The 13546-nt window shown below is 38.3% G+C and overlaps 1 protein-coding gene across 1 annotated transcript in view; it reads left to right on the top strand.

The window, feature by feature from the left end:
- EFHC1 (EF-hand domain containing 1) overlaps positions 1–13546 on the top strand; it is a 66902-nt gene that overhangs the window by 1553 nt on the left and 51803 nt on the right. The window contains exons 2-3 of the mRNA XM_015070117.3: positions 7716–7937; positions 11177–11464. Of these exons, the coding sequence (XP_014925603.1) occupies positions 7716–7937; positions 11177–11464 (510 nt within the window). The remainder of the gene's footprint in view (positions 1–7715; positions 7938–11176; positions 11465–13546) is intronic.

Raw genomic sequence — 13546 nt, 5'->3', positions numbered from 1 at the left:
ACATTCCCGTCCTGTGCAGGAGGAGCCTAAGCATCTGGTGTTGGTGAATGTGGGTTACCCACAAGGTAGGGTTGAGTTAATTTGGGGGATTTACAAAGGTGTGGACTGGAGGTGCCAGGCTCTGAGAATATACATTGCTGTTCTTCATGTAAGATGAACTGTGCATTGGACAAAATTTATTTATTTTTTTAACGTTTATTTTTATTTTGAGAGAAAGAGAAGCCCAAGCAGGAATTGGGATGTGGGGCTTGATCTCACGAACCTTGCAATCACGACCTAAGCTGAAATCAAGAGTCCGACTGAACCACCCAGGCACCCGGACCTATTTTATATTTTAAATACACTGGCCAAGCGTCAACCTATTTGCCTTATTTGAAATTTGGGAAACATGTTCACTGTCTTTATTCAGCACTGAAGAACTATATATATATAACACTCAAAGCATTCAGAGGGTGAACCATAATGACTAAGAGGGGTGGGAGGCTACCCAGTGTGTGGTATTTTGTTATAGCAGCCTGAACAGACTAAGATAGTTTGTAAATATTTTCTCCCATTCCTGAGGTTGTCTTGTCATTTTATTTCCTTTGCCATACAGAGCTTTTTAATTTGATCTAGTTCCATTTGTTTATTTTTGCTTCTGCTGACTGTGCTTTTGGTATTATATCCAAAAGTCAAGACTAGTGTCAAGGAGCTTTTTCCTTCGTTTTCTTTTAGGAATTTTACAATTCCAGGTCTTATGTTTAAGACTTCAATAGTATACTTTGAGTCAATTTTTGTGACTTCCATAAAATAGGGATCCAGTTTCATTCTTTTGCATGGGGATACCCAGTTTTCCCAGCACCAATTATTGAAGAGACTGTCCTTTCCCCATTGTGTATTCTTGGCATGCTTGTCAAAGATAGTTGGCCATATATGCATGAGTTTATTTCTGGGCTCTATTCTGTTCCATTGGCTTACGTGTTTCCTTTTTATGCCAGTACCACACAGTTTTGATTACTGTAGCTTTATTTTTTGTTTTTCGTTTTTAAAATTTTTTAAATGTTTATTTTTGAGGGAGTGCAAGTGGGGGAGGAAGGGACAGGGGGACAGAGGATCCTCAGCGGGCTCTGTGCTGAAAGCAGCGATCCCAATGTGGAGTTTGAACTCATAAACTGTGATATCATGACCAAAACTGTAGTCAAAGTTGGATGCTCAACTGACTGAGACTCTCAGGTGCCCCTGATTACTATAGCTTTGTAATGATAGTTTGAAATCAGGAAGTATGATACCTCCAGGTTTGTTGTTCTTTCTCAAGATTGCTTTGGCTTTTTGGGGTCTTTTGTGGTTCTATGTGAATTTTAGGATTTTTTTTTCAATTTCTGTGAAAAATGCCATTGGAATTTTGAGAAGGATTGCATTGAATCTGTAGATCACTTTGGATGGTGTGGACCTTTAAACAATATTAATTCTTCCAATTCAAGAACATAAGATATCTTTCCATTTGTTTCTGTCTTCTTTAATTTCTTTCATCAGTGTCTTACAGTTTTCATTGTATAGGTTTTTCATGTCCTTTGTTCAATTTATTCCTAAGTATTTTATTGTTTTGATGCTATTATAAATGGAATTGTTTTCTTAATTTCACTTTCAGATAGTTCATTGTTAGTCTATAGAAACACAATTGATCTCTATATGTTAATTTTGTATCCTGCAACTTTACTGAATTCATTGATTAGTTCTAACAGTTTTCTGGTGGAGTCTTTAGGGTTTTCTGAATGTAAGATCATGTCATCTGCATACAAATAGTTTTACTTCTTCATTTCCTATTTGGATTCCTCTTATTTCCTTTTTTGCCTGATTGCTCTGGCTAGGACTTCTAGTACTATGGTGAATAAGAGTGGTAAAAGTGGGTACCCTTATCTTGTTCCTGGTCTTAGAAAAAAGGTTTCAATGTGTCACCATTGAGTAGGATGTTAGGTATGGGCTTGTCACATTATGGCCTTTACTACATTGAGATATGTTCCTCCTTTACCCAGTCTGTCAAATTTTTATAGGAATGGATGTTGTATTTGGTCAAACAATTTTTCTCCCTCTATTGAGATGATCATATGATTTTTATCTTTCATTCTATTAATGTGGTATATAACATGTATTCATCTGTGTAAGTTGAACCATCCTTGCATCTCAAGCATAAATCCCACTTGATCATGATGTATGATCCTTTTAATGAGCTGTTGAATACAGTTTGCTAAATTTTTTTACTTGTGCATCTATATTTATCAAGGATATTGGTCTGTAACTTTTTTTTTTATATATAGTAGCCTTATCTGGTTTTGGTATCAGGGAGATCTTTCTTGTTTCTTTTTTATAAATTTTTTTTCTTTTAACGTTTATTTATTTTTGAGACAGAGAGAGACAGAGCATGAACAGGGGAGGGTCAGAGAGAGAGGGAGATACAGAATCTGAAACAGGCTCCAGGCTCTGAGCTGTCAGCACAGAGCCCGACGTGGTGCTCGAACTCACTGACCACGAGATCATGACCTGAGCTGAAGTCGGACGCTCAACCAACTGAGCCACCCAGGCACCCCTCTTGTTTCTTAATGCATGCATTTATCACTATAAAATCCCCTATTAAACTGCTTTTGCTGGTTCCCAGACGCTCTCATATGTTATGCTTCTATTTTCATTTGTTTCAAGATATTTTTTAATTTCCCTTTTGATTTCTTCTTTGACCCGCTGTTGTGCAGGAGTGTGTGGTTTAACTTCTACATATTTGTGAATTTTCTAGCTTTCTTCATGTTATTGATTTCTATTTTCATAGAATTGTGTTGGGAAAAGATACTCGGTATGATTTCAGTCTGTTGAGATTTTTTTGTCACCTGTCATGTCACCTACCCTGGAAAATGTTTGTGTACTTTAGAAGAATGCATGTTCTGCTATTGTTGGATGGCTTATTCTTTATATCTCTGTTAGGTCCATTTGGTCTAAAGTATTGTTCAAATCCAATGTCTCCTTGTTCATTTCCTATCTGTGAGTTATCCTTTGAAATCCCTTACTATTACTGTTTTGTCTATTTCTCCCTCAGATCTGTTAGTATTTCCTTAATATAGTTAGGTGCTTTGGTGTGGGGTACATATATATTTATGATCGTTATATCTTTTTTTCCCACTCTGTTTTAATTCCAGTATAGGTAACACAGTGTTATATTAGTTTCAGGTGATTGTTACGTCTTCTTGATTAATTGATCCCCTTACCATTATATACTGACCACCTGTGTCTCTTGTTACCAGTCTATTTTGTCTGATAGAAATATAGCTACCCATGCTCTCTTTTGGTTTCCACTTGCATAGATTATCTTTCTCCATACCTTCACTTTCAGCCTATGTGTGTGCTTCAAGCCAAAGCGAGTCTCTTATAGTATAGACAGCATACAGTTGGATCTCGTGGGGTTTTTTTTTAAGTCATCCACCTTGCCTTTTGATTGGAGAATTCAATTAATTTACATTTAGAGTAACTATTGTTAGGTACGGACTTACTAATGCCATTTTATTGTTTTCTGGCTGTTTTGTGGTTCCTTTGTTCCTTTTCTCCTGTCTTGCGTCTTCCTTTGTGAAGTAATGATTTATCATAGCAGTATCTTTGCTTTCTTCTCTTTACTTTTTGTGAATCTACTGTAGATTTTTGCTTTGTGGTTACCATGAGTCTTAACATATAATGTAAATATGTTATATATATATGTCTATTTTACACTGACAGCAATTCAACTTTGATCACATACAAAAACTCTACCCTCTTCCTCTTCTTCCCTTTATGTTTTTCATGTTACCATTTACATCTTTTTATATTTTTTATCCATTAACAAATTGTTGGAGCTAGAAAGGTTTTCAATAGTTTTGTTCTCTAATCTTTATACTAGAGTTAAGAAGTGAACATATCACCATGTTACAGTTATTAGGGTATTCTGAATCCAACTATATGGTTACCTTTACCCAGGTGTTTTATTTTCATGTTACTAATTAATGCCTTTTTGTTGTAGCTTGAAGAACTTCTTTCAGCCTTCCCCTAAGGCATGTTTAGTGGCAATGAATCCTCTCATCTTTCATTTATTAGGGAAAGTCTTCATCTTGCCTTTATTTCTGAAGCACATCTTTTCCAGAAAAGTATCCTGAGTTGGCAGTTTCTTTTATTTCTTTATTTTTTTTAATGTTTATTTTTGAGAGAGAGCAGTCACGAGTAGGAGAGGGGCAGAGAGATGGGGACAGAAGATCTGAAGTGGGTTCTGTGCTGACAGCAGAGAGTTTGATGTGGGGCTCGAACCCACAAACTGTGAGATCATGACCTGAGCCCAAGTCAGATGCTCAACCAACTGAGCCATCCAGGTGCCCTGCAGTTTCTTTCTTTTAGCACTTTGAATAGATCATCACATTCTCTCCTGACCTACAAAGTCTTTGCCGAGAAATCCAGAGGTTCCCTTGTATGTATGAGAGAGTTTTTTTTTCTTTTACTGGTTTTAAAATTCTGTCTTTCATTTTAGACAGTTTTATTATTATGTGTCCTGGAGAAGATTATTTTGGAGTGAAATTTTGAGATACCTATAGTTTCATGAACTTGAATGTCCACATCTCTCCCCAGGTTTGAGAAGTTTGCAGCCATTATTTTTTTAAATAATCTTTCTACCCCTTTCTGTCTTCTCCTAGAGAAGGATGCAGTGGTGCAAACATGATTTTTCTTGTTGGTGTCCCCATAAGTCCCATGGGCTTTTTTCATGCCTTTTCATTCTTTTTTTTTTTTTTTCCTCTGATTGGATAACTTCAATTCATTTGTCTTCTAGCATACAGATTCTTATGCTTGTTCAACTCTTCTGTTGAAGCTATAGTTGGATTCTTCAGTTGAGTCGTTGTGTTCTTCAGCCCCCAAATTCCTGTTTGGTTCTTTTTTATGTTGAACTTCTCATTTTGTTCGTTTGTTGTTTTCTTGACATCATTAATTGCTTATCTGTATTCTTTGTAGGTCTCTGAGCATCTTTAGGACAATTTTGAATTTTTTTTTATTAGGCAATTCCTGGTTCTCCATTTCTTTGAGGCTATTTACTATAGATGGTGGAGTCATGTTTCCCTGATTCTTCATGATCCTTGTATCTTGCATAAGTGCCTTCACATGAAGAAGCAGTCACCTCTTCCAGACTTTATGGACTGACTGTGGTAAGGGAGTGGGTGGAGGCATGCTGAAGCTTGCTGTGATCCTGGGCCTAGTGGTGTATGTAGGGCACCAAGTGCAGGGGTGTGTGGCAGCACTGGGTTCAGGTTGGGGCACATGATGTGTCTTTGGCCCAGGCCACTGGGGTATGCAGCACTGACAACTGTTAGTCCTTTGCAGGTAGTACAGGGGGTCCATAGTGGCTGCAAGGACTATTGGGGTCTTTAGTAGTACCTCTGGGTCCAGCAGCTAGGGACCAGGGCAAGCAGCAGTGGTGGCTGGAACAGGTAGTGTACACATACTTGTCTGCAGGGTGCCAGCTGTGGGAGCCTCTGTCGGGGCAGGGGCCATCTGCAGGCACACACATAGCGGTGGGAGCCAGAGCAGGCAAGGGCCAGGGCCAGCTATGGGCTCACTGGCCGCTGTAGAGGCCCTGGTTGTTGGCGTGTCCTCCTGTGGCTACACACTCTCCTCTCTGGTATGCACACTGCTGTAGAAGCCTGTGATGACTGATGATGCTTGGGTCATGTGCAGCACAGCCGGAGGGGCTAGTTTGAAGTGCGTGAATTGGGGAGGAGTCAGCCAGGGGGTGTCTGTGTTGGCATCTTGCACTCAAGCAGCTGCAGAGGCCAGAGCTGGCTGCTGATGTGGTTCCCAGGCTCTGGAGAAAACTTGGGGAGGGGAGGGAGTGAGGAGGGTGATCGGATGGCTGGCATCGTGAATACCTGTGGGGTAAAAGCTGGTGACATCTGCAGGGGGTACCCAGTGGCTGCAGCAATACTGGCCCTTGGCTTTGGGTCAGTGGTCAGATCTGCTGGGTTTGTCTGCAGAGCAGGTGTCTGCATACCACAGTCACTCCCTCTGAGTAGCTGCTGCCAGTCACCCCTCCTTTTCTTCCGTGTTCCTAACTGGCTTTATACTCTTCAGCTTTGCCAGTCTGGGTGGGATGAAACTGAAGTGGGACCTTTATGTACTGCCTCAAAAGACTGGAGAGGCTGGTTGCTCACCCTGCTCTTCCTTCCTGGCCAGGGAACCACTTTCTGCCTGGGGAGTTCCTTTTGGCACTGAATAGTGCTGGTTTGGGGGATGAGATGACGCAGGCAAAATGAAGCTGTCTTCCTTCTCTCCTTGTGTAGTTATTCTCAGGTTTTTTTGTTTCACTGCATTGCTGCGACCTCCTAACTGGACTCCAGAGCTCCTCCAGAGCTGTTTTTGTCCATGGATAACTAACTGTTCAATTGTTGATCTTTGTGGAGGGATAGGGAGCCTGCGGTGTCCTATGTTACCATTTTCATCTCTCCTCTGCCCTTGAAAATATTTCCTTTCCACTTTTTTCTTTTTTATTTAATCTTTTAATTACCAAAAAAAATGTGTTCGTTGTAATATATATATATGAATGTATATTTATATATTTATATATATATCTCAACATTATATATATGTATATATATACACATACATATCTCAACATTATTCAGAAAGAATACAGAGAACATCCAAATCCAGTTTCTTTCTTTGCACATGTTTGCATGCTTCTAATTATAGTATACATGTAATTTTATATGCTGCTTTTTTGGGCTTATTAAATCATAAACATTTTTCCCAGATTGCCATGTGGTCTTTAAAACCAATATTTTAATGGCTTCATCATAGTCCATTAAGTGACTTTTCCATCATTAACTCATATGTTTGTCTTTTATTTCCAATGTTTTACTATTGCAATTAACATTATAATGGTCAGCTTCAGTCATATTGTTCTTTCCCATAATTTGGGATTATATATTTAAAATGAAGGATTAAGGGTGGAATTATTGAGTTCAAGACTTCGAATATATAATACTCATTTTCATTTCAAAGAGTTGTCTGAATGCATCAGTGTTACTATAACAAGAAGAGCCTTTTATTTCAGGTAAGAATTCATGTCACAGAGTCGGATCTTCTAGGTTCCATGGTTTATGAGCACTTGATAAGATTAAAAACACAGGAAGAATTAAGTGAAGGATTAAGAGTATAGATGAGATAGGGGCACCTGGGTGGCTCAGTCTGTTGGGCGTCCGATTTTGGCTCAGGTCATGATCTCACAGTTCATGAGTTCAAGCCCCGCATCGGGCTCTGTGCTGACAGCTCGGAGCCTGGAGCCTGCTTCGGATTCTGTGTCTCCCTCTCTCTCTCTGTCTCTCTGCCCCTACCCTGCTCACACTCTGTCTCTTTCTCTCTCTCAAAAATAAATAAACATTAAAAAAAAAAAAAAGAGTATAGATGAGATAATAGTTTCTCATGAAAAGTGAACTGGTAACTAAATTGGGCATTCTGGAGCAGGACTTTAAGTTTATTTTAAGCTCAGGCTGCTGCTTTTCTCCCTGTTCCTGACCAGGTGTTTTAGCTTAAAACATAAGAACCTTCTAGTCTAGGTAAACTTTTTGATATAAGGTTTGTGATGTTTGTAAGCAAAGGTTTAAGTTATGATGTTTTTGAAAGTTAGCTCTTTTGCCTAACACATATTTATAAAATATTACTAATGAACCACTTCTTTTCTTCCTCAGAAAACAGCATTTCATAGAAGCCAGACACTGGGCTACAGGAATGGCTATGCAGTTGTTCGACGTCCAACAGTTGGGATAGGCGGGGACCGGCTTCCAGTCAACCAGCTGTCCCAGGCTGAGCTGGATGAGTTGGCCAACAAGGCACCAGTTCTAACTTATGGCCAACCTAAGCAGGCCCCACCTGCAGAATTTATTCCTGCACATGTGGCTTTTGACAAAAAGGTATCATCTGGGACTTCAGGGTACCCCTTGAATTCAGATTTCTGAGTGCCAACTGTTTGCAGGAAAGTCAACAGCTAACCACAGGTTTTCCAGAGTGCACTGAGGAGAAAATTGTTCAAATGCCTCAACCTTTAGTCATAGACAGCTGAGCTTCGGATTGAAAGAGGCTTTCTTTAGTCAGGAAGCCTACTACAGAAAATAATTCCCTGTAGCCTTCACTGAAATATTTTCCAAATACAGTTAAGGAAAAGTTGGATGAATTCTGAATTCTTGAGTTCATATTGCTCCATGTTTACCAGCTCTGTGCGGTCTACTTTTTGAAAGTCTTACCCGTAATGTGACAAAACCTTAGTCTCTATGAATTGCAAAATGTCATCATGACAACAACTCCATCTTTTGCAATTTTGTCCAGGCTGTCTCCGTAAATTTTTATTTTTCAGGGAACGTTTCAGATTTGGCACAACATAACCAAAGGGTAGTGTAACATTTTTGTTTGTTTCTCATTTACCCATATGCTTTTGTAATGTAGGCTGTTTTATGTCCATCTTTTGACGATTCCATATCCTTGATTTTCCTTGTCAGTGAGCCTCTTCTTTCAACTAAAGTGAGATACTCCTAACCTTGGCCATGCCACAGAATCCCTACTGGGACTTAAGAAACGGAAATATCTCCCTAACCCTCATTGAGTCTAATTTCCAGGTGATGTTTATGTATAACCGAGTAAGAGAACTACTGACCAGTTTTTATGTTAGCTATCCTAGCCTAATTTCTCTCTTTTTTTAATTTTTCTTTTCGCTTTATTATTTTCGTTACATGTCTATACTATGTTCATATAGATAGTTAACTTTTATTGAGTAGCTATTGAAACTAGAGGCTGGAAGATACAAAGTAACCTGGTGGTGAAACTATATCATTTACATTCATAATTATTTAATTTAAAAAATCTTTTTAACGTATCAGCCAGAATCCTTACAATCCCCTTTTCCCCATCTCCGTGAACTCAGCTGATAACACGTTCACGTATCCATTCACAGGCTGAACATAAACATCCAGTAAACAGTATCAATTATGTGACTGGGTATTTCTTTACCTTTTTCTTGTTTCTTTGTGAGTCTATGATAGTTTCAGCCCCAGCCGTGACCCTAACCCCAAGTTTGGCCTCAGGCAAGCCATTCAACCACCCTGAGTCTGTTTCCTCCTTTGTTAAATGAGGGAGATTCAATTTGCTGATCACTTCTGGCTTTCACATTTTGTGTATTTATATATCGGTGGCTCAAATGCAGACCATTTCACGCATGGATTATTGATCACGTCCCCACTAGTAGTGATCATGTCTCCATTTCGGTTCTTTAGAGTTGGTCTAAAATGTTCCTTGAAAATTATCTTTTGTCTTTTGCTTTTACCATGTTATCTTTCTCCTTCAAATGTTCCATTCCATTCAACCATTTTGTCTTTTTATTATGAGTTTTAGGGCTTTAACTCCATTGTATGCATATTTCACCTCTGCAATTGCCCATTCTCTTTTGGTTTTTAATCTTGTTTTTCCATGGTAGACACTATACCTTTTTAGCAACAGCATTGTGTATAAAATTATTCATCTTCCCATTCATCAAACCATATTTGTGTTTTCACCAAAGGGTGTCCTTGGTTTGTTCCTCTAATTCCTGTAGAGGGTTAAGTTAACACTCTTGCCTACCTATAACACCATTCTAATATTTTCTCTCCCTGAGAAGAAAGATTAAAAATACAAACAGAATAAAAGAAATTTTAAAATTAATCCCAAAGCTTGTCAACACAAGCTTTTAATGTTTAAAACATTTTTTTTAACGTTTGTTTATTTCTTGAGAGAGAGAGAGAGAGAGAGAGGGAGGGAGGGAGAGGGAGGGGCAGAGAGAGGGAAACACAGAATCCAAAACAGGCTCCAGGCTCCAAGCTGTCAGCACAGAGCCCGACGCAGGGCTTGAACTCACGAACTGCGAGATCATGACCTGAACAGAAGTCAGACGCTTAACTGACTGAACCACCTAGGTGCCCCAGGCTTTTAATGTTTTTTAAATGTGCAATCGGTGTGCCATTTTGACTTCCCACTGATGCTTCCTGGAGGTTTTGCTCTATCTATCCATATGTTTCTGAGTACAATGAGGGTATTTATATGCCATCCAAAGATGCTGTGGTAGATGGATGATTTGACTCTTATTCATATAAATTCTCTAAGAATGAATATGTCATTAATATGCATTTACAGGGGACTCTCGTTTAAAGAAACAGACTTGAGCCTTCATTTTCATTTTGAAACTAGAAGTCATAGTTGTGCCCAAATTTCTTACTCTTTCCAGAAATTCTGAGAGAGATTTTTGATATAGAAGTGAAGCTAGGAGAGTTTAAGGTCTTTAAGCCATCTCATCACGGAACCATGACTAAATAGTCTATATGTAGTTTAAATATCTCAAGCAGAGGTCAACAGACTTTGTCTGTAAAGGACCAAATGGTAAATATTTTGGGCTTTGCAGCTGTCTTAGTCTACTTGAGCTGACATAATAAAATACCATTTACTGGTACCTTACATAATAGAAATTAATTTTCTCATGATTCTGGAGACTGGAAGTCAAAGATCAAGGGTCCTGCTGATTTGGTTTCTGGGGAGGGCTCTTTCCTTGGCTTTAGATGGCTGCCTTCTTGCTATGTCCTCACATGGCCTTTCCTCAGTGTGGGTATGCTGAGAGAGAGATCTTCTCTCCTTACAAAGCCATCAATTCAATTGGATTAGAGACCTTCTTTAAGCTTCCTAAAGACTCTGTCTCCAAGTGCAGTCATAGGGCTTCTACATATGAATTTTTTTTCAGGGAGAAACAGCAGCAGCCCATATGGTCCTTATCACAACTATTCAATTCTGCCCTTGTAATGGGAAAACAGCCATTAGCAAATACATGTTAATTATTTACATAATTATTTGTGGATACTGAAATTTGAATTTCATATCATTTCCATGTGTTGTTAAATCTTTTTTTTTTTTTAACCACTTAAATATGTTAAAAAAAAAAAAAAACTTGCAGGTCATACAAAATCAGGTGGCAGGGATAGATGTGTCCCACGGACCATAATTCAGCAACCCTTGATTTAGAAAATAGGAGTGATGAGTATTCAGTTCTCCCTGAGTGGTTCTCTTTATAGGGGAGTACTGATATTTTTTGGATGAGAGATGAATACAATGCAATTTCTCCCTGTTTCATGTGTTATAGGTGCTGAAATTTGATGCTTATTTTCAAGAAGATGTTCCTATGTCAACTGAGGAACATTATAGGATTCGTCAAGTGAACATTTACTACTACCTGGAAGATGACAGCATGTCTGTCATGGAGCCTGTTGTGGAAAACTCTGGAATCCTTCAAGGCAAGTTAATCAAACGCCAGCGGCTCGCCAAGAATGACCAGGGAAATCATTACCATTGGAAAGACCTCAATCGAGGAATAAACATTACAATTTATGGCAGAACCTTCCGCCTTGTTGACTGTGACCGATTCACACAGGTATAGTATATGTTTCTAGAAATTGTGATGTCTGAAGCATTATTCTAATTTACGTAAGGATATGTTTTGTTTATTAGGGTAGGAGGAAGATTCTGTTCGTCTGTCCCGTTTGGATTATTATATAGGTTGAGTTGGTGTTTGTGTGTTGCTGATATGTGTCAACACTGTGTAGTGACATCACTTTTTTCACATATCCATTCAAGTAAAATTAAACTCTCATCAGAGCTGAATCATTTGATAAGGAACCAGTTCCATGCCAGTACAAATGGAAGACAGAGGAGGTAGTACCCTTGATGGAATACAAAAATAGTATTACCTTTATTAGAAGATATGAGCCTAACATTTTTTGTGCAGTTCATATTTTTCCTGTAAATCATACTTGCTATATTCTGGAGAAACTTGCTATCTAAAGAATTCCTGAAATCATTTTTAAAAGAGAATACTTGTTTATATCGAGAAGAAGCCTCCATTTCCTCTATTTCATAAATATGGATTTTTGACAACTTAAAGTTATCGTTTCTTTACCACAAAATGTAGGTGTTAGGAAGTCAATTCTCAATTTGTCTTAGTTAAAAAAATTTCTAAAAAAAATAAAAAATAAATAAAAATTTCTAGAAGCAAAGGTATAGTTTCTGAATTATTTTACGCCTTTCATTTCATGTTACCTAATGCCACATGTGATTAATCTTTACCTCACTGAGCTCCTATGAATTTATTTATTTTTTGCATTTAGTAATTTATTTAGCAAATACTGATTGATCGCCTGCTCTGTACCAAACATGGTCCTAGGGGCAGGCCGAGGATATGGACTTGCCCTTAGGAAGGCTATTACATTTTGGCTAGAGGAGACAAACAATAAGCAAACAAACATATAACATGTCAGATGTTGCTGAGAGCTGTGGAAGAAACTAGAGCTGAGTAAAGGGGAGTGGAGTGTGAGGGGAGTGCTATGTATAGAGGCTGGTCAGGGAAGGCCTCGCTCGTAAGATGACACATGAACAGAGACCTCAGGGAAGTGAAGAGAGGAGCCTGGCATCCATGCCATTTCGGAGCAACAGAGAAAAACAGTGTAGAAGGTAGAGGTGCTAGACCATCTCTGAAATATTGTCCCCTTTAAGCATGTTTTGGTCTCTCATGTTTTAGGTTTTTAAGGTCCTTTTTTATCATAGGCAGTTTCAGAATTGTATCAATAATGAAGAATTATAAAATGTCATGTAAATTTCAGGTATTGCAGTTATTTTTATAATTGTCTCTTTATAGACAATCTGAATGTTGGCAGTTCATTTCTGAGCAGTAATCTAAGCCAGTTACAGTCAGTTCTCATTTTTCACAGTAATTCTGTTCTATAAAGTCACCATAAACCCTTGACTAGCAAATACGGATCCATTGCTCCTACGAGAAATACTGGGGTAGGTTTCTATAACCTTATTTTATGTGTGTTTCTGTTTAAAGATGCCATATTTAAAATATCTTGTTGACTCATGAACATCAAACTCACCGCTGGCAGCACTGGAACTCATGCCTGAAGGAAGCTTATCTAACACATGTATTTTCTTCTTAAGGCACATCACAGCCACCTTGTGTGTGTGTGTGTGTGTGTGTGTGTGTGTGAGAGAGAGAGAGAGAGAGAGAGAGAGATAAATGTACATAATATAAACTTTACCACCTGAACCACTTTTCAATGTACAGTTTAGTGACATTAAGTACTTATCACAGCCTCCTTGCACTTAGACTGATAATTGACTAGAGCTGTATATTTTAGGTACGAGTGATTAGATTGACTTATGTTTTCAATAATTGATTGATCTGTTAGAAGTTGGATCCTATAACAGTTTAAAATTTATACACTTCTAATTTGATGGTTTTCATTAGGGCGAGACCCATGACTGGATAAAGAAGGTAGTTGTCTTTATGGTGTGGTTCGAACAAGGAACAACCTCGAATCAAATATAACACCATCACCTTCCCTTCTCACCTCCTCTTCACTGTTCCAAATAAATGTTGGTCCTATAGACAGAATGAACTGAATACATTAAAAAAAATAAATAAAATAAAAAAATTTAAAAAACTCTAGAAATCAGA

Source organism: Acinonyx jubatus, chromosome B2, assembly GCF_027475565.1.
Source record: "Acinonyx jubatus isolate Ajub_Pintada_27869175 chromosome B2, VMU_Ajub_asm_v1.0, whole genome shotgun sequence".
Lineage (NCBI taxonomy): Eukaryota > Metazoa > Chordata > Mammalia > Carnivora > Felidae > Acinonyx > Acinonyx jubatus.
The sequence above is the reverse complement of the archived record's forward strand: the minus strand, read 5'-3'. Positions and strand labels throughout refer to the sequence as shown.